Here is a 22,961-nt window from a genome sequence, read left to right on the forward strand (position 1 = left end):
GAATGAATCTGGTCCCTTCCGGTTTACAAAAGGTATCATGCAAACTGAGTCACTCTTGGGCTTTCTTTGTAGATATGTAGTAGCTTTGAATTAGCAATGATAATGTGGAATGGGGAATGTTCTTTGCTTTCAGAACAGAATGGTGCTATTGTTAACATAATATGTACAAATTTGGTTAATAGAATCTCTAAGTAACCAGGACCAACAGATCTGCAGTTATTTGGAAGATAAGCTGCATATCTATGCAGAACTTGGCGATATGAGTGGATTTGAGGATGTCCATGTGGAACCACACCTCCTTATCAAACCTGACTCTGGAGAAGTGCCACAGGCTTCCTCACTGTTGGCAGCAGCGCTCAGGGAAGGTGAGATTGTCTAGAAGGAAATAAAGCAGTGATTGTTTGTGTAGACAGGCTCCAAGGGAGGTGTTTGAAGTAAATAATCCATTGATATCCACTTAGCCTGAAGCCATATTGCTATGTGCTATGGTTCTGCCAGGTTTCAAATGCTCAGCAGGGCTCTGTGACTAGTTGGATAAGAGATCCCCGAGAAATATCTACCATAGTGCTGCAGGAGGTGGTGCTATGGGTTGCCTGTTTTGTGGAGCCATAGAAATGTAGGGCTGGAAGGGACCCAAGAGGTCATTAAATCCAGCCTGAGGCAGGACCATGCTCACCTAGACCATTCCTGACAGGTGTTTGTCCAATCTGTTCTTAAAAACTTCTAGTGACGGGGATTCCACAATCTCCCTTGGAAACCTATTCCAGAATTTAACTACCCTTATAGTTAGAAAGTTTTTACTAATATCTAATCTCCCTTGCTGCAGATTAAGCCCTTTTCTACTTGTCCTACATTCAGTGGACTTGGAGAACAATCGATCACTGTCCCCTTTATAGCAACCCATTACATATTTGAAGACTGTTATTAGATCCCCACTCAGTTTTCTTTTTTCAAGACTAAAAATGCCTAATTTTTTAATCTTTCCTCATAGGTCAGGTTTTCTAAACCTTTTACATTTTTGTTGCTTTCTTCTGGACTCTCTCCAGTTTGTCCATATCTTAGTGTGGTACCCAGAACTGGACACAGTACTCCAGCTGAGGCCTCACCAATGCAAAGTAGAGTGGGACGATTACCTCCTGTGTCTTACATACGACACTCCTGTCAATACACCCCAGAAAGATATTAGCCTTTTTCACAACTTCAGGCCAGTTATCTTGTCAAAGAAGGAAATAGTGTGTGTTGATGGGTGAAATCTATAGGAAAAAAATTGCCCATGTTTTGAAGGTGTTCATGGATGGAAAAATATTTTCTTCTATTATTATTTCAAACAAATAATATTTTAATGAAATGTACTGTGTGAGTGTAAAGTTGCAACTCTATCTACTGAGAAATACATAGATTTACAGTGCAAAGCCCCAAGTTCTCAAAGTAAGTTCATCACTTGCAAAAAAGGTATTACTTAAATGCTAGGAAGATGTATCTCCGTTTTCATAGCGAAGCCTGAGCTTTCTGAGGGTGCATCTTATGAGATAATTATCTCCTGGGTACAAGAGAAAAACAGCAATGTACATGGGAGCCCTGTCACTTATAACTAAGGAGGATAGAGCATACACAGATCCTCCTCATTCTGCCCATTTTTTATTTTGATTTTCCTTCCCATCTCTGTTGCTCTTGACTGTGCCTTGGACGTCAGGGTTTTGAGGTTGATGTTACAGCAGTTCCCAAGGGGATCACTTTCCAGTACAAAAATACTGTAATTATTTATGCATAATGCATCTATGTAATGGGTTTCATCATATTTTCCTCTCCAGCTGAAAGCCTCCATGTTGCTGTAACATCATCACAAGCAAATGACACAAACAGGTCACCAGAGGAGAGTACTGGAGAACCAAGCTTGACCCACAGGCTTAGTGCCAGTGAAATATTTGAATCTCCTACTGGTTGTAAGTAAAACCTGACACTTTTACTTGTCCTGATAGCAGTACTAATTGCCTCAGGATGTTTCCCAGCCTTCCACAATCCATAACAGTACAGGATCAATAAAGGATGATATAATAATAATAAATTAATTAATAATAAAACTACAATGAAGCAGATGCTCAGCTGGTGTACATTGTCACAGCTTCATTGAAGTCAGTGGATAAATTATACTAACTGAGGCTCTGCCTTGATGTGTAGCTTCCTCCAGTCAACATTAATATTTCATATATGTGTAAAATACACTATCTGGTCTTTACTGTTGAACTCCACAGCAAGCATTCCATTAGCAATTTCTTAACTCTACTGACTTTCATGAGAGGCCCTGTAAATCAGCTGATATTCAGAGCTTGACATTCCAGTCATTAGAGTTATTATGCAGTGTAGATTTCTTAACTTGTATTGAAAATGCCAGTTGAAAATTCCAGTACTAAACTCTGTCAAACTGTTGATTGAATGAATTTTTATCTATATTTATTTCATACATTTTTTGAGATAGAAAAAGAAGAAAATGCCACCTTTTCTCCCCAATTTGTATTTCCCATCAACATTTCTATATTGGCTGGGTACAATTTATGAAAATCTGTAATTTTCAGCATACCGTAGGTTTAACGTACTGTGTGCTGCTCGTTTCTCTCTTCAGAAAAGGAGTGCACTCTGTAACGTTTGGCATTTTTCTGTCTCTTTCACACATTTTGTTGGGGTTTTCATCACTAGTTCAAGAAATAAAAGGAGACGAAGAATCTTGTGACTTCAATCCCAGGATTTGCCATGCTGTAAATGAAGTGGTGGGTTCTGTGATGGGTGATAAGGTACTGTAAATTATTATTTATCTTCCTGCGTGTTTGTATAGCACCCATTCCAATCGGCACTGCTGCGATCCAGATAGGAGCCTTTAGATGTTCCCGGAGTGCAAATAAATAAACAGTAACTATGGCCGATATCTGAGCCCAGAGCACTGGATGAGCGTATTTATTAAGTCCATATCAATAAATGAAATAAAATTAAGGTCACTGTGGCTAACCCATGATTTTTTTAGAAAAATCTCTCTGGCAGATTTACAAGTACCTGACCTACTACTGTCACTACCTTTAACACCAACCTATCTTGGGCTGATAAAGGGACTCCCTCCATTCTCCTCTCTGGAACATGGTATTGAAAGCCATCCTGCATGGCATGGATCTTCGATGGCACAAATAGGGCTTGTACTGGCTGTCTTTACCAGGGTGACTTTCGCCCCACTACCAGTTCCCATATAAAACAGGCTTGGTATTTTTACACCAAGTCACATTTGACTTTTAAGTAGGCACAAAACAGAATAATTTCAAAATGAGATAAACTACCAATATTTCAAAATCCCTTAACTCTCTTTAAATAACTCATGCAATTAATCCCAAACTGTCAGACTCAAAAATCTCTCCCTGACGGAGAATACATGTGAAACATTTCAGGCAGCAGCAAGATGCTCTTTCAGAAAGTTAGAACAGGGATCAAAACTGGGCCAAAACTAAGGACTTTCTAGAGAGAGAAGGTGAAGACAGGGAGCTTTTTAGAGAAGCAGAAAAGGATGAAAGAGAGAGAGAGAGAGCTGAGGGGAAATATTAAAAATGGAAAGCAAAATTGTAAAAATGCTTAGAAAAGGAAAAAAGAGAATAGAGGGGTAAAAGTGAGAAAGAATGGACAAAAACTGTGAGATGCACCAATCCCACCTGGAGTTTGAGGGGGACACATTCAGACCCATTGCAGACGGGCTTCCAAGCCAAAAGAGCTGGGAACCAGAGTTGTTTCTTGCAGTGTAATAAATCAGAGTCACCAGGAGGTGGCAGACAAAGCACACAGAAGAGAAGAGACAAGGGATTTCAAGGGCAGCAGATGCTCTCAAACCTCTTAGAGGATGGTCATGGGCACCAGTTGTCCAACACTGTGTTCTCGTTGGCCGTTCAGCACTTTTTAGTGATGTCAGCTGCCAGCCAGGCACAGCTGTAATCTCAGTTCCATCTCACACCTGCTATATTAAAAAGATTTTTAAAAGGATAAATAAAGGAGAACGGTTGATCGTTTTCCCCCTGTAGACACTGCCCTTTCCCCATTTAACATAATAGCTGTAGGATTTTACAGCAGTACCCCCCTCTGCCCTGCCTTCTGTGCCAACCTTCCTTCCTGTCCTTCTCCTTCTCCTTTTCTCTGCCTCCTGGTCCCCCTCTTTCCCACTGCAACTTGAACCAAAACAGCCCAGCTGCTTCCTCAGTGTTGCTCAGCTCTGCAACCTGGCCGCAAGGAGAGGCAGCTGTTTCCCTTTGTTAGTGCTCCTGCTGCATTGGGACCACATCAGGGAATCTGCTGCAGAGTTCAGCAGCACTAAGGGAGCAGCTTTTCAGTTAAAGTTTACAGTGGGGAGGGAAGATAGAGAGAAGATGGAGAGGGAAAGGGAGGGGGGGGAAATGTGGCAAGTTTAATGTTTCCACTCCCCCCTCTCCCCCCCCCCCACCTTGGCTGCATTCTCAGCAGCAGATTATAGCCTTTCCCTTTCTGGCCTCACTTTCTGTTATCAGAACTAAAGGGGGCCCCTAATTTACTCTTTATAATAGAAAGTAAGACTCAACAGTGAGTTTTGGTCCACAAAGTGCTGCCGAAGATGCTGCTGTTGTCATGGAGAAATGAGAGAGAGTCAAAATTTTTCAGACAACCAAAACCAATATAACAGTAATCACATAGTGAGAGTATTCAGTGTAGTCTAGAAAGGATGGTGTTTGGTCTCTTCTCTATTTGTTTTTCCTCATCCTTCTCATGGGAGCTATTTTTCATGATAGAAGGATTGTGGGTAACTTCTCCACCCCTGCCCAACCCCCCTCTCCTAAATTTGAAAAAGGTTCGTTTAAAAAAAAAAATGTAAAATTAATGACCCAGCTCTAATAGCAACAAGCATTGACAGGATGCACATTAGTAGGCTATTGGTGCACTTTTCAGGGGGTTGAAGGCACTCCCCCTTCTGCTTCATGCCTCATAACACATCTAAAGCATTCGCCCTAGTCTGCTGCTACAAACCCTGTTGTGGTTTCTTGCTATATTAATACATAGCTTGGGGTTCTTCAGAATTCTGTCACATCTGACTGTAAATAGCACGAGTCACTCTGCTGTACATCCTGTAATAAGGATACTGTATTTGCAGAATTGTCAAGGAGACAAAGCATTAATGGAAATAGCATTTCTTTGCAGGATTGTCCACTTGGGGATTAAAATTGTGGATAAAATACTTTTGTTTTTATAGTTGTCCCTGGGCTCACTAATGATTTCCAAGTAATTTCTGGTGTTGGTGAATTATTAGTCTTCATAGATTACCGTTTCTGTCTTTTTTCACACGACACAAAAGAAGGTTTGACTTAGTACTGCATGAATTAGCAATATGAGTATTTGAGCTAGGGAAAAACATTATCTAGAGTATCCTATTTCAAAGTTTATAACTGCTGTTCACAGCTATAGGTATTTATATTTATTGTAGGCAGAATGCACGTATTTCCCAGGTTCCACACAGACAGAGGTGAGTATAAATGGCAAATATGAAGGTATTATTTAGTTAAACTTCATTGTTTTCATTGTTTGAAAATCCTTCTCTTATTTTCCAGATTGTACAAGCAATCCAGAATTTAACCCGACTTTTGTACAGCCTTCAGGTGATTACTCTGTTAACTTCGTATAGTAATGCATCTATTAATGTTTCACTTTAGAAAAAATTTCTTAATCTTGTTGCACTTTCAGACACTGTTACCATGTTACATTCTACTGACTTTTTACTGTAGCATAATTTAAATTAAAAAACTGTATAACATATGTTAGTTTATATTATGCTACAGTGATATTCTACTTCCTAGAACACAGAAGAATACTTCTTTGGAAAACTTTTTCCAAGAGAGACATGTACAGTCCAAAGGGCTGCAGAAAAAATAAGATGGAAGATGTAGATCAGTAGGTCACATAGCACCTTATCTCCTTTCCAGATATCATTCAGAATCTTGGAAAATTTAGACATTTAAGTTAAAACACTCCCCAGGTTATATAAATTGCACAGTTAGCTCTTGCACAACAGATCCCTCCTCCTCAGATGCTTTGTTATTTGTTTCCCTGGCTTTGTTATTAGGAGTCAGATTGTGATATGGTTGACCAGTAATTGAACAGTTTTGTCTAACACTTAGAATAACTTACCGTGAGTTGGACTTCTAGGTTCTACCACCAGCTCTATCGCTAACTTTCTGTGTGATCTTGGCTACATTATTTAGCCTCATAACTAGAAACAGGGTAACATTACCCAAACTGGTCAAAAGTTGGAATTTCCGCCCCACAGAAAAATTTTCTCCGATCAAGACAAAATGTTGAAATATCAAATGTTTACCCAGAAGGAAAAATTTCAAAAAATTTTGATTCAGAAACCTTGAAACATAGAATGTTAACATTTATGGTCAAAATGACACATTTTTGACATTTTGAAATGAAATGTTTTTGTTTTCCTGAAAATAAAATTGAAAAAATCATTAAAAATGACATTTTTCCCATTAAAAATTTTAATTTTGATAAAACCACCTTTTCCCCATGGGAAAATTTTTCAGTCCGAAAATTTGGACCAGCTCTAGTAATTGTCACTTTCCTCTCTGTAACTCAGCTTCCCTGTCTGTAAAATGGGGATGAAGATACTGACCTCCTTTTGTAAAGCTCTTTGAAATCTACTGTGAAAAGCTGCATTTCAGGTCTCTCTGTATAAGCTCTCTCTCTATCTTATTATGATTATTACAATACAGCATCTAGCAAAATGAGGCCCCTGATCCTGATTGGGGCTTCTGGGCATGGCTGTAATATAAAAATGAGATAATAATATTAACCACTAACTAGAAACTCTCTGAAAAGGAGTGAAATGATTCAGTTCATTCAAAAATGTGTCTCAGCACATGCATGAACACACAATTCTGTTCTCACATAATGAATAGACTCCAAAGACGTACCAGCGCTGATGTTTAAGGAAAATAATAACATTTTTACATTATGTTTATTTTTTAAAGATGTATGACCAAGTGAGAATTAATATTTCATTTTGGTGACTAGGCAGCCTTAACCATCCAGAACAGTCATGTGGAAGTCCATAAGGTACTACTGCAAGAGCATGAAAGGATGGGTTGGGGTCACGGTTCTCGTGGAAACCTACTGCAAGAACAGGAGAAATACCGAAATTTGGAAAAACAGAGGGAAGAACTGGCGAATATACACAAACTTCAGCAACAGTTTCACCAGGAGCAGCAGCGTTGGTCCCGTGAGTGTGACCAGCAGCAACGGGAGCAGGAGACAAGAGAGAGTCAGCTTCAGGAGAGGGGAAGAGAGTGCCTGTGTCAGGAAGAGCTTCTTCACAGGAACCGGGGAGAACTGGAGCTCCAACTGCAGGAGTTCCAGCAGAACCTGGAACGGCTTAAGGAGGGCCAGAGGATGGTGGAAAAGGAAAGAGACAATGTGAAGATGCAACAAAAGATGTTGTGGCACTGGAAACACAGCCGCCAGAGCAGTCTTCCTGCAGCATTTCCATCTTCAGGGAGCAATGAGGTACATGATTTCCCCACAATAATTCTGCCCTAAACCAGACGCTAATATTATGGAGACCTACACTTACGATGCTGAAATTGCAGGAAGTGCTTTCTGAGACAAGTCTGATACTTCTGATACTTGTTGAGTTGGTGTGTATGGGACCAAGCTTCAGAAGCAGCCAAAGGTTCACCTTAGGCTGGGAACGCTGCAGAATGACACTCAGCCCAGAGGTATAAATGTGAGGAAATAGAAAGGATCATTATGTCCACATTTTTCTCTGCCACTTCTGCTTTCCTGTTAAATAGTAGGGGAAATGTTGGCTTTTCTGAAGCAAGAGAAATTCCCTGCTTCTCAGAGGAAGGCTATATCCAGGTGTGGGGTGCAGACTATCTAGAAACTTGTAAGGGACAGATTCTCCACCGTTGCTCCAGTCCCTTTGCAACAGTGCTGGCCCAAGTGAGCAGCTGAGGCTTTCCTTGGTGTAGGAATCCCTGGCTGGTATAAAGCCTGCATAGCTGGCTCGATGCCACCCTCTCCTACAAGAAACATCTCAGACATGTCGGGGGGATTGTGCTGCAGGCCAGCAAACCCTACCAATGTAATGGCCTGGTGGGTTCCATTGTCAGTTGACACAATTTACAGCATCCCCAAGACTGCTCTGAGTTATGAAGGGAACCACATTGGCCCACCGCAGCCCTAGGAATTGGGGGCAAAAGGGCAAAAAGTTGGCAGAAAATCACATGTCCCTGACCACCCTCACTCAGCTAAGGGTCAGTCCAGGCCAATGCTCCAAGTGAGAGGTGAGTGATGGCCTCCACCCACTCACCTCCCTATTTTAATCTAACCATGGTGAAAACAGTGTGAATGTGACTTAAATATGTATACGTACCAATCTGAGCACTAACCATCAGAGGAGTGAAGTTCTGGAACAGACTTCCCAGGGACACAATGGGGGCAAAAGACGTAACTGGCTTTTGATAAGTTTATGGAGGGGCTGGTGTGATGAGACTGCCTACAATGGCATGTAGCCGATCTGCAATTGCTACAAGCAATATCTCCAGTGGGCAGTGATGGGACCCTAGATGGGGAGGGCTCTGAGTTACTACAGATAATTCTTTCCCAGGTGTTTGGCTGCTGGGTCTGGCCCACGTGTTCAGAGTCCAAATGATGGCCATATCTGGGGTTGGGAAGGAATTTTCCCCTGGGTCAGATTGGCTCAGACCCTGGGATTTTTTGCCTTTTTCAGCAGCATGAGACACAGGTCACTTGCATTTAAACTAGTTAAATGGTGGATTCTCTGTAACTTGAAGTCTCTAAATCATGATTTGAGGACTTCAGTAACTCAGTCAGAGGTTAGGGGTCTATTACAGGAAGGGGTGGGTGAGGTTCTGTGGTGTTCAGTGTGTAGGAGGTCAGACTAGATGATCATGATGGTCCCTTCTGACCTGAAAGCCTGTGAGTCTATGGTGCAGCAGGAGATTATTTCAGTTTCCAATGATGCTTTGGCTCACTGGGTAGGACTTACTAAAAGGGATGACAAAAAAAAAAAAAGAGTTTGTCCATCAACTGTAACGGGGGAAGATGGGATCTGTTTGAATGTTTTAATGGGTGGGAGAAACGCTAACAGACTGTGATGGAGAGAGAGGAACACCAGAGCTTGATCTGGGCAGCCCCCAATATCAAATTCATGCTTCCTATCCCTTTAACTAAGTTCCTAAGCGCCTCACTGCTATGGCTGAACTTCAGCCTTTGTCCCCTAAGGCTGTCTAAGTGGCGACCTCATGTACTAACAAATCCTCTCTGCCTGTTGAAAGAATGCCACTCTCAAGATCTGCTTAAAAGGACAACACTGATGACTTTTGAACAGCTCCTATGAATTTTTAAGTGGTTATTTTGCCATTCCTGCTCATTCTTTCTAAGTGGGTTGGTCCTATGTTGAACAGAGGGACATAGCTTTAGCCCCTTCAAAGTGAATGGCAAAAGCTCAGGTCGTCCCTGGATCTGGCCCTTTGTTATTTCCCATTTGGCAAGCATTGATTTGTTTTTCTGTGTTTTGAATGGAGTTGAGAAATTTTTTAATAGACTCTTGCTGATTATTCTTATACAACACACTCTCTTTAATGTGTTCAGCCTAGCACCTTGTGAATAAAGGGGGCATTCGTTACAAATTTCACCCTTATTGGCAGCTAAGATAAGAAGGAGCTTTATGGTGTTAGGTAAAGATGAAGTGGTTAGTTGTATGTTTTCCTTGTTTTCTCTTGTGCAGATAATCGGACATAATCAATCGGAGAGCTTATGTCCTGAAAATTCATTCTTCGTAAACGAAGCTTTAGTACAGATGTCGCTAAAGAGTCTCAACAGATCAAATCCATCTCTAGTTTCCCAAGATGGTGTATTTGGGATAAACATCTCCAATTCAGATAGAACAAGGACTAGTGAAAATCAACCAGCAGTCACCAATGAACTCTGGAAATCTACTGCCCCCTGCCATCAGATATCCTTCTCCTGCAAAAGCAACAAGGATGCTTGTAATAATGGTAATTAACACCTTAAATCTGTATCTAATAGGCAAAATGGGCAATACATCACCTCTCAAAGGGATTATTCCTAAAAATGAAGGCAATTCTGTGTTAAAAATTAACATAAATAATGGTTGTGGTGAGTTGTTGTATGTGTGCCAATGGACGTGTGGCTAACACTTGATCACAGTTTGATTGTGATGATATGTGAGAAGAGTTGCTAATACGGTAGATTTTACTGAGACAACTCAGTTATGCCTACTGAGGGGAGAGGAGAAAAGGAAGTCAGAAGAATGAAACAAAATTAGATGAATAATTTGGTCTTTCTGTAAGCTATCCTGTGTTTTGTGTTTGCATCCAGTGTGTTACTAAATCAAGGCCTTTTTTCAATGTGCTAAGGTTTGGCAGTATTTGACATTACTGTATAAAATATCAAGGCTACAGACAAATGGCTACTGCAAGAACCTTCATGTTCAATACTTGAAATTTCTGAGTCAGAACAGCTTTGAATTTATAACTTCTAACTGAGGATTAGTTAGAATAATCCTTAAACATACCTTTTGCTTCAGGACCTCACTGAGGACCCACTCAGAATGATATTGAAAGACTCACCTTAATCCTGGAAAGAAAATCATGTAACTTCTAGAGAATAAAGGAATCTTGAACAATAAGTAGCATGAATTTGTGAAGAATAGCTTTTACTGTAAGATCTCAGTTACTTCCCTCCCCGCTCCTGAATTGCAAAACTATTGGATGCATGGAAAGTTGTAGATACAATATATTTGGATTCTCTTGCAGTAGTTCGTACTATTTCCTGAAATCTTACAATCAACATTAATGCAGGAGAGCATTAGCAAGAAGCATTATCCTGTGGATTGAAAACTTGCTGAAGAATTTAAATAAAAGTTAATGATAAACTCCAGAGTATCAAGTTTTCAGGGAGGCAGCTAGCTGGGGTACCATCAGGTTCTGTGTCAGCTTTGGTCTTATTTAGTATCTTCATTGATTCATTACAGTTTGCAAGGCACTCTGATGAACCTGGTAGAAAAGCCTATAAATAAATAAATAAATAAAATCTAATAGAAGTAAAGGAGGAGGCTGCGCTGGCAGGGAAATAGATTAAATGATCTAGTGGGTTGTTTTCCCCATCACTAACTTCTGTGATTCCAAGTGACACAAGGCAATTTAGCATTACTGGGTCTGAACACATTACCTCCTGCCAGCTCAAAGAGCAAAAGTCACCTGAGAATTGGATCTGAGCCTGCTCTGTGGCAGTGCAGAAAGATTTCTGTTCCTATAACCAGCTGTAGGGGTTATGTTCAAAACAGGGAAAAAAACAGTGGAGAATGTTGCTGGATGTGATCAAAAATTGAAAACGTGTTCACACAGTGTTATTTTCAGTAATCTATGGCCAAATCTGAAAGTTGTTACTCAGGAAAGAACTTCATTGACTAAGGAGGTGGCGTCTTAATTTTCTTTTTAATGCATTAAAAGAGAATCAGCTGAAGCTTTACTTGAGCAAACCTTATCCTCAACACAAGTAATTCCCATATAGCAATAATGATCAATCACTCTATAATAATTAAAAATGAGCCAGGCTGGTCTGATCATTACAACTGTTTTACCCTGTGTAACAAAGCAAATCAGGCTAATTATTAATATAGGGTAACATTTTCAAAAATACCTAAGTGACTTAGGCCTGGTCAAGGTTGTTCCAGTTTAACTAAAGCTGTGATTTTTATTCCAGTGTAGTTAAACTAATGCAACTCCATGTGTCGACACTTATGCAGGATTAAATTTATTTAAATTGGTTTTGCTTGCCTTGATAAATTTACAGGTGCAAGCTGAACCAATGTAACCAGTATTAAACCTATAGAAGAGGATACATGCCAAAGGTTGCATTAGTTTAATTAAATTAATTTTAAGTTAAACTGTTGCAACTTCTGTGTGTAGACAAGCCCTTAGGCTCCTAAGTCACATATGCACTTTTGAAAATGTTACCCATAGTGTATTGGTAGAGCAGGTGGTGTGGTGAATCCCCAAAATAGATATGGTGTTATATTCCATTATAATATTCATAAAATAGAGATGAAAGCTATTTTGTATTACAGTCACAAACTGCATGAGTCTGAATAATTCTGGCCTTACTCTATCATCCATCATGTGCTGCTGTATACAGAGTACAGAATTAGAAGAACTTTAAACTTCTCTACTGAAAGACAGATGGCATTTGAAAGTAAAAGCAAATGGCTTAGCACATGGAAATGAAGCAAATCACTCATTCTTAAGCAACATAAAAAAAGCTGAGTTGTGTAGATATTTTGCATCAGGAAACTGATTTTTTCCCCCATGCATTTTGCTAGACTTGCAGAGTTCCTGGTGATCTTTAATCATATGCACACATTCCTGATACCTCTTCAGGATAAAGTCAGTTCTGCTCCATAGTGTTCCAAAATTCTGACTGTTACAGGTATGTCCTGCAATATCTTGGACAGACCTCACTGAATTAAATTAAATCTTACTGTGTTAAATTTATGTATCACTGTGGGCCAGGGATTCTATGTAATTCCATGGGGTGGGGTAACCCCAGCCCTCCAGGAACTAGAACAGTGGAGTGTGATTAAGCAACTTCACTCAGATTGTGAAAACCTCTGAGAGGAACCGCTCCCTGGAGAGACTTGCATATACTGGTTCAAACTGGATTCTCTGGAGACCAACAGACAAAGAATGGACTTTTGGATAAATAAACTAAGTTTAAACTGACTTGGGGCCTTTGTTCCCCAAAGCTAGCAAGTGGATAGGACGTTCCATCCAAGGGGAGGGCCCCAATCCTTAGGGAAGGGTTGGAAGGACTGGCATCAACCTGAGTCCTTGTGGAGAATGGGGCGGAGGGTATGATCTCTGGGAAGCTTATTAGCATGTATGTAGGTTCTTTTATTGTTTTTAATATGCTTTCCCTGTAATGCTTTTACCTTAAGAATAAATGTGCTTGCTTAGAAAGAGCCCTGTGGTATCAACTGTGGGCAATTAAACTGTCTATAGCCTCTGAAAAGAAGGCAAAACAGGCCTGCTTAAACAGTCTGGCTTGATGGGGAATTCATAGAGTAGGTAGGTACAGCCTTGGAAAAAAGCTAATCAGAATGAAGAGAGAGACAGTGACACCCAGGAGCGGTGATGGCGGGGCAGCTGGAAGCCTGAGACTGGGTGCCCTTGCTTATCCTTGGAGGAGGAATAGAGGTGCGATTGCCCTGAACTATGACATCACCCAATCAGAAATGCAGGAAAGATCATCAGAGTGGTGAAAATGAGAACTAGTTGAAACTTTTTGAATTTTCAAAGTTTTGACAAAATTGGGAAAAGTGTTCTGAATTTTTCCACCATTTTTATTGAAAAATGTGAATTCTTATAATTCTCTGAGAAAAATACTCAGAAATTATAATTGTAAGTTGAAATAGAATTAAGAAACAACTGCTGAACTTCTAGTTTACTGGACATGGCCCATGCACAAGATACACACAGTAATTGTATTGCATGTACAGTTCAGATTTTAACTATTTGCTGTATTTAGGCAATTGCTTTTACTGCATTATTAGGTGTTGTGTAATAAGTGTGTAAGATTACCTTGAAAAAAAAGATATGAAATAATTTTTAGAAACAAGATGCCTATAAAGGTTATCAAAAGGTTAATGATGCTATGTTCTGTGGTGTATTATCTGTCACACAATTTAACTTTATATATATTCCCACATGAAAATAGCTATATTCCTTCGCTGCGGAATACTGAATTTATATTTTAAAAGGTAAGACATAAGACCTCTTCACATAGCTGACATAATTACAAATCATCTGTGTGTGTGGGTGTGTTTGTGTGTGAGTGAGAGAGAGTGACAGAGTGCTTACCAAAGACCTTAGGGCAAATTCCCATAAACTATAACTGGCATTGGCTCCTATAGACTCGCTAGAAAAGGTGTGTCAATTGCTTCGTAGAAGGAGGAAAATAATTGAAAGAAAAATGTCTTAATACTCTAAGATAATAGTTGTTAAATTATCTGCATGAAAGAAGACAACTACTTCAGCTAATTGGAAAGAGGAAGGAAATATAGTTTTGTGTCAAGATAGCTTGACAATTGAATAAATTACAGCCCGGTATTCAATTGATATGTCAGGGTAAATATCCAGAATGATGCCTAAGGATTTAGCCACACTGCACCGAATCTTTACCTTTTAGATTTGATTAATGTGTGCACTTTGGACTCCTTTTAAAGTTTTATATGAAAACAGCACTTTAATATAAGGTGCTGTAGAGCATTTTGCTATTCAAATGTTGTTATTATTACTGGTAATTGTATTGAAGTCTGAACAAATGATAGATGGGGGGGGGGGGGGGGAAATTGAAGTTTTGGGTTTTTTTGTGTTTTTTGCTATCTAGGCCGAAGAGATGTCCAGGTATGGTGTACTGAAAAGTATAATATAAATATTTCTTGGGAATGTACCAAAAATTGTTAGTGTCATTCCAAACAAGCAAAAGATTAAACATTCATAGCACTATTTTATTTATATACGTTTTTCACTATTATTCATTCTGATACGTGCTGAGAGCATAAAACACATTTTTGGGGGAGGATGAAAAATCTTCACTTCTTCAGTTGTTTTCTTTAGTGATCCATGACAGTTTTGCACCGGCTGCACCAATTATTCATCTTGTCTCACCTAGCTTATATATTCACAATGCTCCCCTCTCCGTGGCATCTCAATCACTTTCAAATTATTGCCCAATTTAGGCCTCTTCTCAAAGTACAGAGTCCTTGCCGTGGTGGTGGGAACCCTTGGCTTTATTGCAACAACCTTATTTTCAGGGATTGGGTAGTGTGCAGTGCTCTCAGGAGCTGAGTGCCTCCTACGTAAAATTCATCCCTGTGCAGAGGGCCAGCTCAAAACATGTGCATCACTTAAATCCCACTTATGGTCCCTCAGGTAGCGCTAATGTGGGGTTTAAGTTGATTTAAGACTTTGCGCTGTCCCTCTGAAAAGGGGTACGTTTTACCACTATGGTGTGCTGAGCGCCCTTAACTCCTATTGTAGTCAAGCTAAGGGCATTCAGCCCCTTACAGCATTATCCCTCTAGTGATTTGACTCAGCCTCATAAATACTCAGGTATTCTATATCAGAAGAGCAAAGTACATTGGAAGGAGACTCAGGTGAGCCATTAGAGGTCTAGCTGGTGAGTATATTTAGCAGGCTTGGGAGCTTATATTCATAACTTTGCTAGACACTAAAAATCCTGGACTCAATAGAGACATGGGTTTTCTGAATTATTACAACAATCTGTAACCCGCTAACCATCCTTTGTCTTAAGACTGCAGAGGTGTTAATTGCCCACTTCATCTTGAATGGTATCTTGCATCATACATTAACTCCTCATGCTTAACAATCTGTTCTACCTCCTAGTTAGCTGATGCTCTGACTACCTTACCAGAACTTCCCAGCCCTGAAGAAGAGCTCTATGGAGCTCCAAAGCTTGTCTCTTTCACCAACAGAACTTGGTCAAATAAAATATATTACCTTGCTCACTTTATATATCTCATTTGCTGGGACCAACATACCTACAATAACACTGCAAACTCCATTATTACACTTTCTGTCCTCATCCAAATAGGAGGTTTTCTTTTAGTTGGTTTTCCAGTACATCCCTTTTTCTAGTGTCTCATACTTTTAGACACTCTTAAATCCTTTTTAAGGTTGCTCCCAGAGACAAAGAAAGAACTGATCATTGTTTTGTTGAACCTACTCTTAAATGAGTGTAAACCAGTTTCACTTGTTTTAATCTAATATTTAAGATGCAGTACATAATAATATGTTGTTTTTAATAATCTTAACATTAGATTTGACAGTGTATTGATGTATAAACTTAAAGTATACACTTCTTTTGTATATATCATACTGTCTTTTACATAACCCACCAACAATGAGCCAATTCATTTGAAATTATCAGATTAGGAAACCATCTGGTGCAGCAGTCAACATCTGCACTAAAAAAAAAAAATAATTGCACCCAAGTAAAGTACACTCTTTACAGGACTTTTGGCTACATAAAAGGAAATCCTGTATGGCAAACAGCAAAACAAGATCTGAATATCCCATCTACATGATTTGACAAGGGAAAAAATACAGATTATCATGAAAAAAAATACTTTTCTGTATTTTTTTAGTTTGTTTACTCTGTGCATTTGACATTTAGTTTATTGTCACTTTTTACTGTTTGCCCTGTATTCCTCCATTGCCTTCATGGGTCTTTCACCCATGAATAAAGGGGAGAAAACCTTTTTGAAACAGAGGAAAATGTGATTGCAAAGCCAGAAAATTGACAGGGAAACTCATGGGCAGGTGTGGTAGCAGAAACTACTTTTAACACAGTTCTTGAAATTGACTGGATGCCAAGTTGACAGCATTCCCTTAATTCTAAAATGAGTACTTTGTGCCTTTTGTTCTTGACACATTCCCAGTACCCTTAGTATGGGTGACTGCATGCATACACATCTGAGGTACCCATTGCTTAAAGCAGAGTGGTAATTCAACAAATTGAACAAATATAGAAATTTGTAAGAAAAGGTAATTCCATCAGTGCCAGCACTAATATTGTACAGATGCATTAATACTGGCAGATAACCTCATGGGCTGAATCAAATCTTTTAATTTTTTAATTGGCAACAAGAAGTTTTAGTCTTGTCTCATGCCACACAACACAAAGTTTTGTGTTCAACTTTAATAAAGCAGCTTTTGTGGGATGTTTGGTGGAAGTGAATCATAAGGGAAGTATGTTTTCCTCTTGGGAATAATATCACCATTTGTTTAAAGCAGATGGCAAAAGGGATTAAATCACATGGCAGTGTGATACCAAAGTGAAAAATATGGCATTATATGTCCTCTGCAATTAGCATATTTCAGACAACACTTGTTTTGGCCTCTGTAGTTACAGGGTCTTATACTTGTGTTACTAATTCTGTCAGTAAAAATATCTAGTCTTTGAACATAACCACAGTGAATGAAGTGGTATTACATAGCTTTATCATTAAGACAGTTAACTAGGTGTTGTTTTTATAATGTTGGCTAATTTAAATAGAGGATTTCCTGTATGATTTTACTTTTTCCAATTTCCAATGCCTCCTTGTTTGAGGGTTTTGTTAATTAGGAGATAAATCTAAAATATCATCATACTTCTGTGGAAGAGTGATATTCAGATTAGTCATCCCTTTCCTTCGGATGTACCACTGACATTTTATATATTTTACATACTTCTGCCCCTCTTACTCAGTGGTGCATTACATGCCAGTTTCTCTCACAAAAACAGGATAATGGCCAAACCTTTCTCATTTTACTCACACGTAATCCCACTGATTTTGGTGGAGTGGACTTTGACGTCAATGGGACTGCTAGCATGAGGAAGATTAGAGGATTTGGCCATGTAGGTATAAAAAATAAAGGCCATCATCAACCTTTACATATAGACTTATTTTTTTTTCTAGATAAGGCATGTGGTTGTTCCAACAGCATAAATCTAATGGAGACAACATGTAAGTTTTCTATCCATTAAAGTCACTCTATCTCTGTAGCCTGTTAGCTGCAATGATGGCCACATACTTATTTACTTTTATTTATTTATTCAGGTTTCTGAAATACAGTTGTATGTGTCCAGCCCATAGATTAGAAATGACAGAGTAAACAAAGGACACAGCATCCTTGCAAAAGAGAGTAGAAGGACGAGCTTTGTAGCAAGCCCTGAAGGTTAGCAGATCTGGAGAACTGGAGAGGGGCAGAGGAACAAGCTCCAACACAGAGGACCCCCAACCACACAGAAAACACTCAGCCCCCAGCTCCCCCAGCTTTATGTTGAAAGAACTTCAATTCAAGAGGGTCTGCCAATCTTGCGTGTGATGCTGTGTCCCGGGGAGAGAGGTGATCTCTCAGGAAAAGGAGTCACAATTCTACAGCACAACACAATACAACAATATTAATTGTTTGAGGTTAGGAAGAACTGATGGGAAGGCTGAGTTTCTCTTATACAGTCTGATCTATAGATGTAGGCTTGGTTGGGTGCCTTTTTTAATATATTTATTATAATGATTTCATATATATTTTGTAATACATTTAGAGCCTGGAATAGATGCAATGCAAGCGTATGAATAAATAATGCACCCTAATGGCCCAGAGAAACAGTTTGAAGATAATCAAATTTTGCAAAATAGTGAGGATGCAAGCACCCCCAATAAAAATCATGGCTACTGAATCACAAAATGTACCTTGTTTGCTTATTGTAAAAAATGCAATCTAGCTTTAATTATTTATGACAGTGCTTTATAATATTCCAGTAAATGCCCTGTATCTTGTTATGTAAAAGTAATGGAGTCTTAGTAATATGAGACCTCACAACAGTATCTGCTGTTAAATATTTACTAAGAAGTCTGGGGCGGATTGTCTGTCTGTCTGTGTCTTGTACTGCCACCTATCATCATAGTCTCTGAGTGCCTTTCACATAAAATATATTGGCAATAGTGAAATTCCTAATAAACTTCCTGGACTCTTTGGCTCGCCTTCCTTATCTGGTTATAGAAAGCTCTTCTTTGGATAGGGTGTTTTGGTGCGGCAGCAAGCGAGGAGGGGATGTTGATGGTGTCTGTTGTTCTGTTTATGGTAGAAAAACTTCAGCAAAGGGGAAGGTTTTGTAGAGTTCTCTAAAGGTCTGGCACTGGAGCTAGGAGGTGTAATTTCCATCTCATGTTGACAGACCTATGCTAGCCGCCCAGATACAATTCCATCCGAGACACTAGATAAGTACTCAGGTGTTACCCAAGTACTCATATCACTGTGGCTAGACTGCTATTTTTAGTGCACTAGCAAGATGGGAGCTAGCACAGGTATGTTTATTTGAGCCGGACATTACACCTTCCAGCTCCAGGGTAGACATAACCTAAAGGCTGGCCAGACTGGAGTCATCTAATCTCCTCTGGAAGTTTGTTCTACAGCAAGATCCCCCAAATTAGAATGCCAATAAGAATAAGTGAGGGTCTACTGTCCATTGCAATTTTGTTTTGCTTAGAGTCTTTCATACAAAAAAAGCTCCTTAAAGAGTAACTGTAAAGAATACATTTCCAGAATTGAATAGTACATAGCAGATGGAGAGAGAGATCGGTCCTAATATAGGCTGCAGCATTTCCATAAAAGCATAAAACATGGAGGGCAATTTTGAACTGCCTCCTAAAATGAGTGGAGAGCCATTCCAGTAATTTGAAAATGTGAGTGATATGGTAGCACTTCTTTCTTTCTGGGAGAAGGTGGCCTGCAGTGTCTGGATGAGGTCTGGAGAGCTAGCATTTGGGAAGGCCATAAAGAAGGAACTAGCAGTAGTTAAAGCAAGGGAACATGAAGTTAAAGTGGCAGATTACAGCAGAAGTGAAATCAGAGCAGCACCATACATGGGTCCATCTGCAGGATGTGGTGATAGATTTATAGTAAAGGCAGATGAAGGAAGTGGTGAATTCAGACTCAAGGGTAAGACCAGGGTTATGGATAATAGAGACGTGGAAAATGAAGGTCAAGAAGGGAGGAAGCCTAGTGTCTGAGGAGGTTGTTTCTTTTGCTCAAGAGAATCACTTCAACAAAGCCACCTGTTTTTCTTGGTAATTGTTTTTTCCAGTCTTGATGTAAAATATTCCCTTTGGTTTATGCAAACTATTTCAACAGCAGTTAGTTATTCACAGTATGTTTATCAAACAATCTAAAAAGAGTCCATTTCAAAGTATTTAATCTCACCCCTAAACTTCCTGTGTCTGAGATGCACGTAACACAAATTACATGCCAAGGATCAGTTTTTGTTGTATTTTTGTAAATGGCCACAGGAAACAAAATCATCATAGCATGCTTCCTGTCAGTGCTGATTAGAAAACAAAGCAAAGTCAGCTATGGCCACATTAAGGCAACTGTCAGGGGATCCCTCAGACAGCAGATCAGAAAAAGGGAGCATTTCCTTGTTTATTGATATCAGTGGAGCATGAACATTTTTTCACTATGGACATCAGATAAGAGGCTTTGATCACATGCTTCCACTTTTAGTGATGCCTATGGTTTTCCTATCGTAATGAACAATCAGCAGGTTCTTCCATTAAAGGCTAAGATAAGCCCATAATTAATTTAAAACAAGCACTTTGCATTATTTTAGCTACTGAAACTGCTCTTCATATTGTTTTCAGGCTTCTTGTAGTCATGTCCCCTTGGGTTTTGGTTTGTCAGCTTTTACAAGCTAAAAGGTTGTACTAGATCAGTGCTTAGGAAATCATCAAGTAAAAACCCTGGTGCTTTGGAGAGTGTTCATAGTATATCTGTAGATGGCACTCTTCTTTCTGCATTGGCAAGGAATCTGTCACCAACTATTGTACTATGGCAGTGTTAGCCAAAGGGTGCGACCTGGCCACTTGTGGGGTTATGGCCCCTTATGGGGCATGTGAAGGGCTAGCTGGGAGGTGGGGACAGCTGCTAATGTTTCCAGAGCCTCACCTTTCATTTTTTTAAATAAGTTTGTCTTTTATGATGTCAGAAAAAACCTACAAAACATAAGTGTAGCCAAGGCAGTGATGTCTGCCTGAGTTTGCAGAGAGCCTGAAACAAGTCTCCTGAGGTATGAATTGACCCTTTGATTTCAATAGGTGCTAACTCAAATGCCAGTGATCATACTTTAAATGTCAGCATGGTTAACTATTTAGCTGTATGTTAACACATGTAAGAAAGGAGGGGAAGATTTAGGCCATGTCTGTACATACACTTCTGCAGCATGTCTGGTGAAGATGATCTATGCCGATGGGAGAGACCTCTCCCATTTGGCATAAAAAAACCCAACCTCCACAAGCAGCAGAAGCTATGTCGGCAAGAGGGCTTCTCCTGCCGACATAGCGCTGCACACATGAGCACTTATGTTGATGTAACTTATGTCACTCAGAGGGGTGGTTCATTCACACCCCTGAACGCCATACGTTATGCTGACATAAGCCATAGTGTAGACATAGCCTCACTATGACGATCTACACTAGCCTTGTACCCACAGAATGCAAAGGATTAGCTGAGGTAGCAGAAGATGTATAAATTAAGATGTGTAGGCTGTTAACAGTACGTGGCAATGTTGTGGGGGGCGAATGCAATTGGTTTAATGTTACTGAAGGGGACTCAGCTTTCAAAAAGTGGGAAACACTGTTCTTAAAGTGTGGTTTGTTATGGAATTTCTGTTTTTCCTGTGAGAGCTCAAACTGAAGCTTTAGCTACCTACTGCAATTTGTTTTAACCTCAGTAACCTGGCTAAATTCCAGCTCAGGTGTTTACATTACATGTGGTGCTTACCTGTATTTCCTCAGTTTTGTCGGTTGGACAAAACATTCTTTTCTTCCTTTCTAAAGCAGTTGTTTGCTTAGTGTTCTGGCCCAGATTGGTTACTGTGATGGGTGAAGTGATCCCTGTACATACAGCTGATAACTTTCTTTGTGATTCTTTTGTATAAAAAGCGTTCTAAGGGGTTTTTTTATGATTATTTTCTCTTCATCATTTGGGTGCAGCTGTGTTTAATGAGCCGGAAAAGAAGTAGGTCAATAAAATGTGTTCATTGTTAGCAGAATATGCATTGGACCACGTGTGTGTCATTAGCCATCTAAAGGTTCAACGCTTATCACACAGGCAACTGAATAGAAAATCCATACCTGATTAAATTAATATTGAGCAATATCAGACAGCTGGTAAGCAGTACTCCATACTAAGATAAGACTGCAGGCATTTAATGTGTAGAAGGGTGTGATTTCAAGTAATACCTGTTTTTAAATCTCTGTTGGTATCCAGTGGAAACACTCTAGAAACAACATGTTTTGAAAGCTGTGCTCTTCTTAAAGCCAGCACAACTGTTGATATATCTATATAATAGGATAAAAAAATGATTTTAGCCTAACCTTTAGCTCAAGTGACCTAGCTTTAGCTCAAGTGGTGTAGATTCGTGTGTATCTAATGCTGGAGGTCCAGGATTTGAACCCTGCTGACAATTATATCTGAGATTCTTTACAAAGGTGTTCTAATGACTCCACCCATAGGTCATCAACAAGGAGTTGCACTCATTTAAGCCAGCACCATGAACTTGGTCCAAAGGCTGTTAACTGAACCTTTCTAAATGAGTGGGAGGCTAAAACAAAATCCATGCTGCTTTGTTTAAACTAATAGTTGCACAGATAATCGTCATAGATAGCCCTGTGACATTCCAGTCATTTTACCATGCTCAACAATTGGAGGCAGAGACAGGAAAAAAGATTATTTTGTCACAGATCTTTAATGTCATAGAACTAGAACTTGGATTCCTTCGTTTTAAATCTACTAACAACAAATTGCTCAAAAGACTGACAAGACTCATTAACCCGAGGTCTGTTTTGATCTAATTGCTCATCTGCTTTTTGTGAAAAGATCTCTCATGCAGGAGGATGCTTGTTTGCCTGAGAAATGTGGCAGCTGCTTTTTCTTCTGTCGGACTGGTTAAAAATAAATAGCAGCATTAAAATTCCTAGGTCGATTTTCTATCTGATTCAGTTGGTTAACAAATGGATTAGGGTCCTCTTTCCTCAGCGGTATGAGGGTCATAATTTTTTGGGGTATGTGAGAGAGATTCCTGACACTTCCAGGTTCCAGTGTGAAGCCTTTAATTGAGGAATAGTTGAAGTAATGCCAGACCCTCTGAGATACCAAAGGGCTGACAGTGCCCCGCCCTCTCTGGAAGGGGGAGAAGGGCGCAAGAAACTTTCTCCTCTCTGTGCAGGGTAGGCCAGATGCACTTGCCTGAGTGCGGAGACTCTGCTGCTAGCAATTGCATTGGCACCCAGCCACTCAGAA

General features: G+C 39.7%; 1 protein-coding gene across 6 annotated transcripts in view; it reads left to right on the top strand.

Annotated features, from left to right (window-relative positions):
- Window positions 1–22,961, top strand: part of ARHGEF28 (Rho guanine nucleotide exchange factor 28) — a 158,765-nt gene that overhangs the window by 130,045 nt on the left and 5,759 nt on the right. For 4 of the 6 annotated variants that reach the window (XM_067569267.1, XM_067569268.1, XM_067569270.1 and 1 more), the window contains 7 exons: window positions 183–365; window positions 1,812–1,943; window positions 2,695–2,789; window positions 5,477–5,515; window positions 5,601–5,648; window positions 7,069–7,557; window positions 9,806–10,076. In XM_067569267.1, coding sequence (XP_067425368.1) covers window positions 183–365; window positions 1,812–1,943; window positions 2,695–2,789; window positions 5,477–5,515; window positions 5,601–5,648; window positions 7,069–7,557; window positions 9,806–10,076 — 1,257 coding nt within the window. Of the gene's footprint in view, window positions 1–182; window positions 366–1,811; window positions 1,944–2,694; window positions 2,790–5,476; window positions 5,516–5,600; window positions 5,649–7,068; window positions 7,558–9,805; window positions 10,077–22,961 lie in introns of those variants that run through there. The other 2 variants (XM_067569269.1, XM_067569273.1) reach the window with 2 other exon arrangements.

The sequence above is a fragment of the Emydura macquarii genome, unplaced genomic scaffold (assembly GCF_026122565.2).
Source record: "Emydura macquarii macquarii isolate MOO-44397 ecotype Brisbane River unplaced genomic scaffold, CSIRO-AGI_Emac_v2 contig_2897, whole genome shotgun sequence".
NCBI lineage: Eukaryota > Metazoa > Chordata > Testudines > Chelidae > Emydura > Emydura macquarii.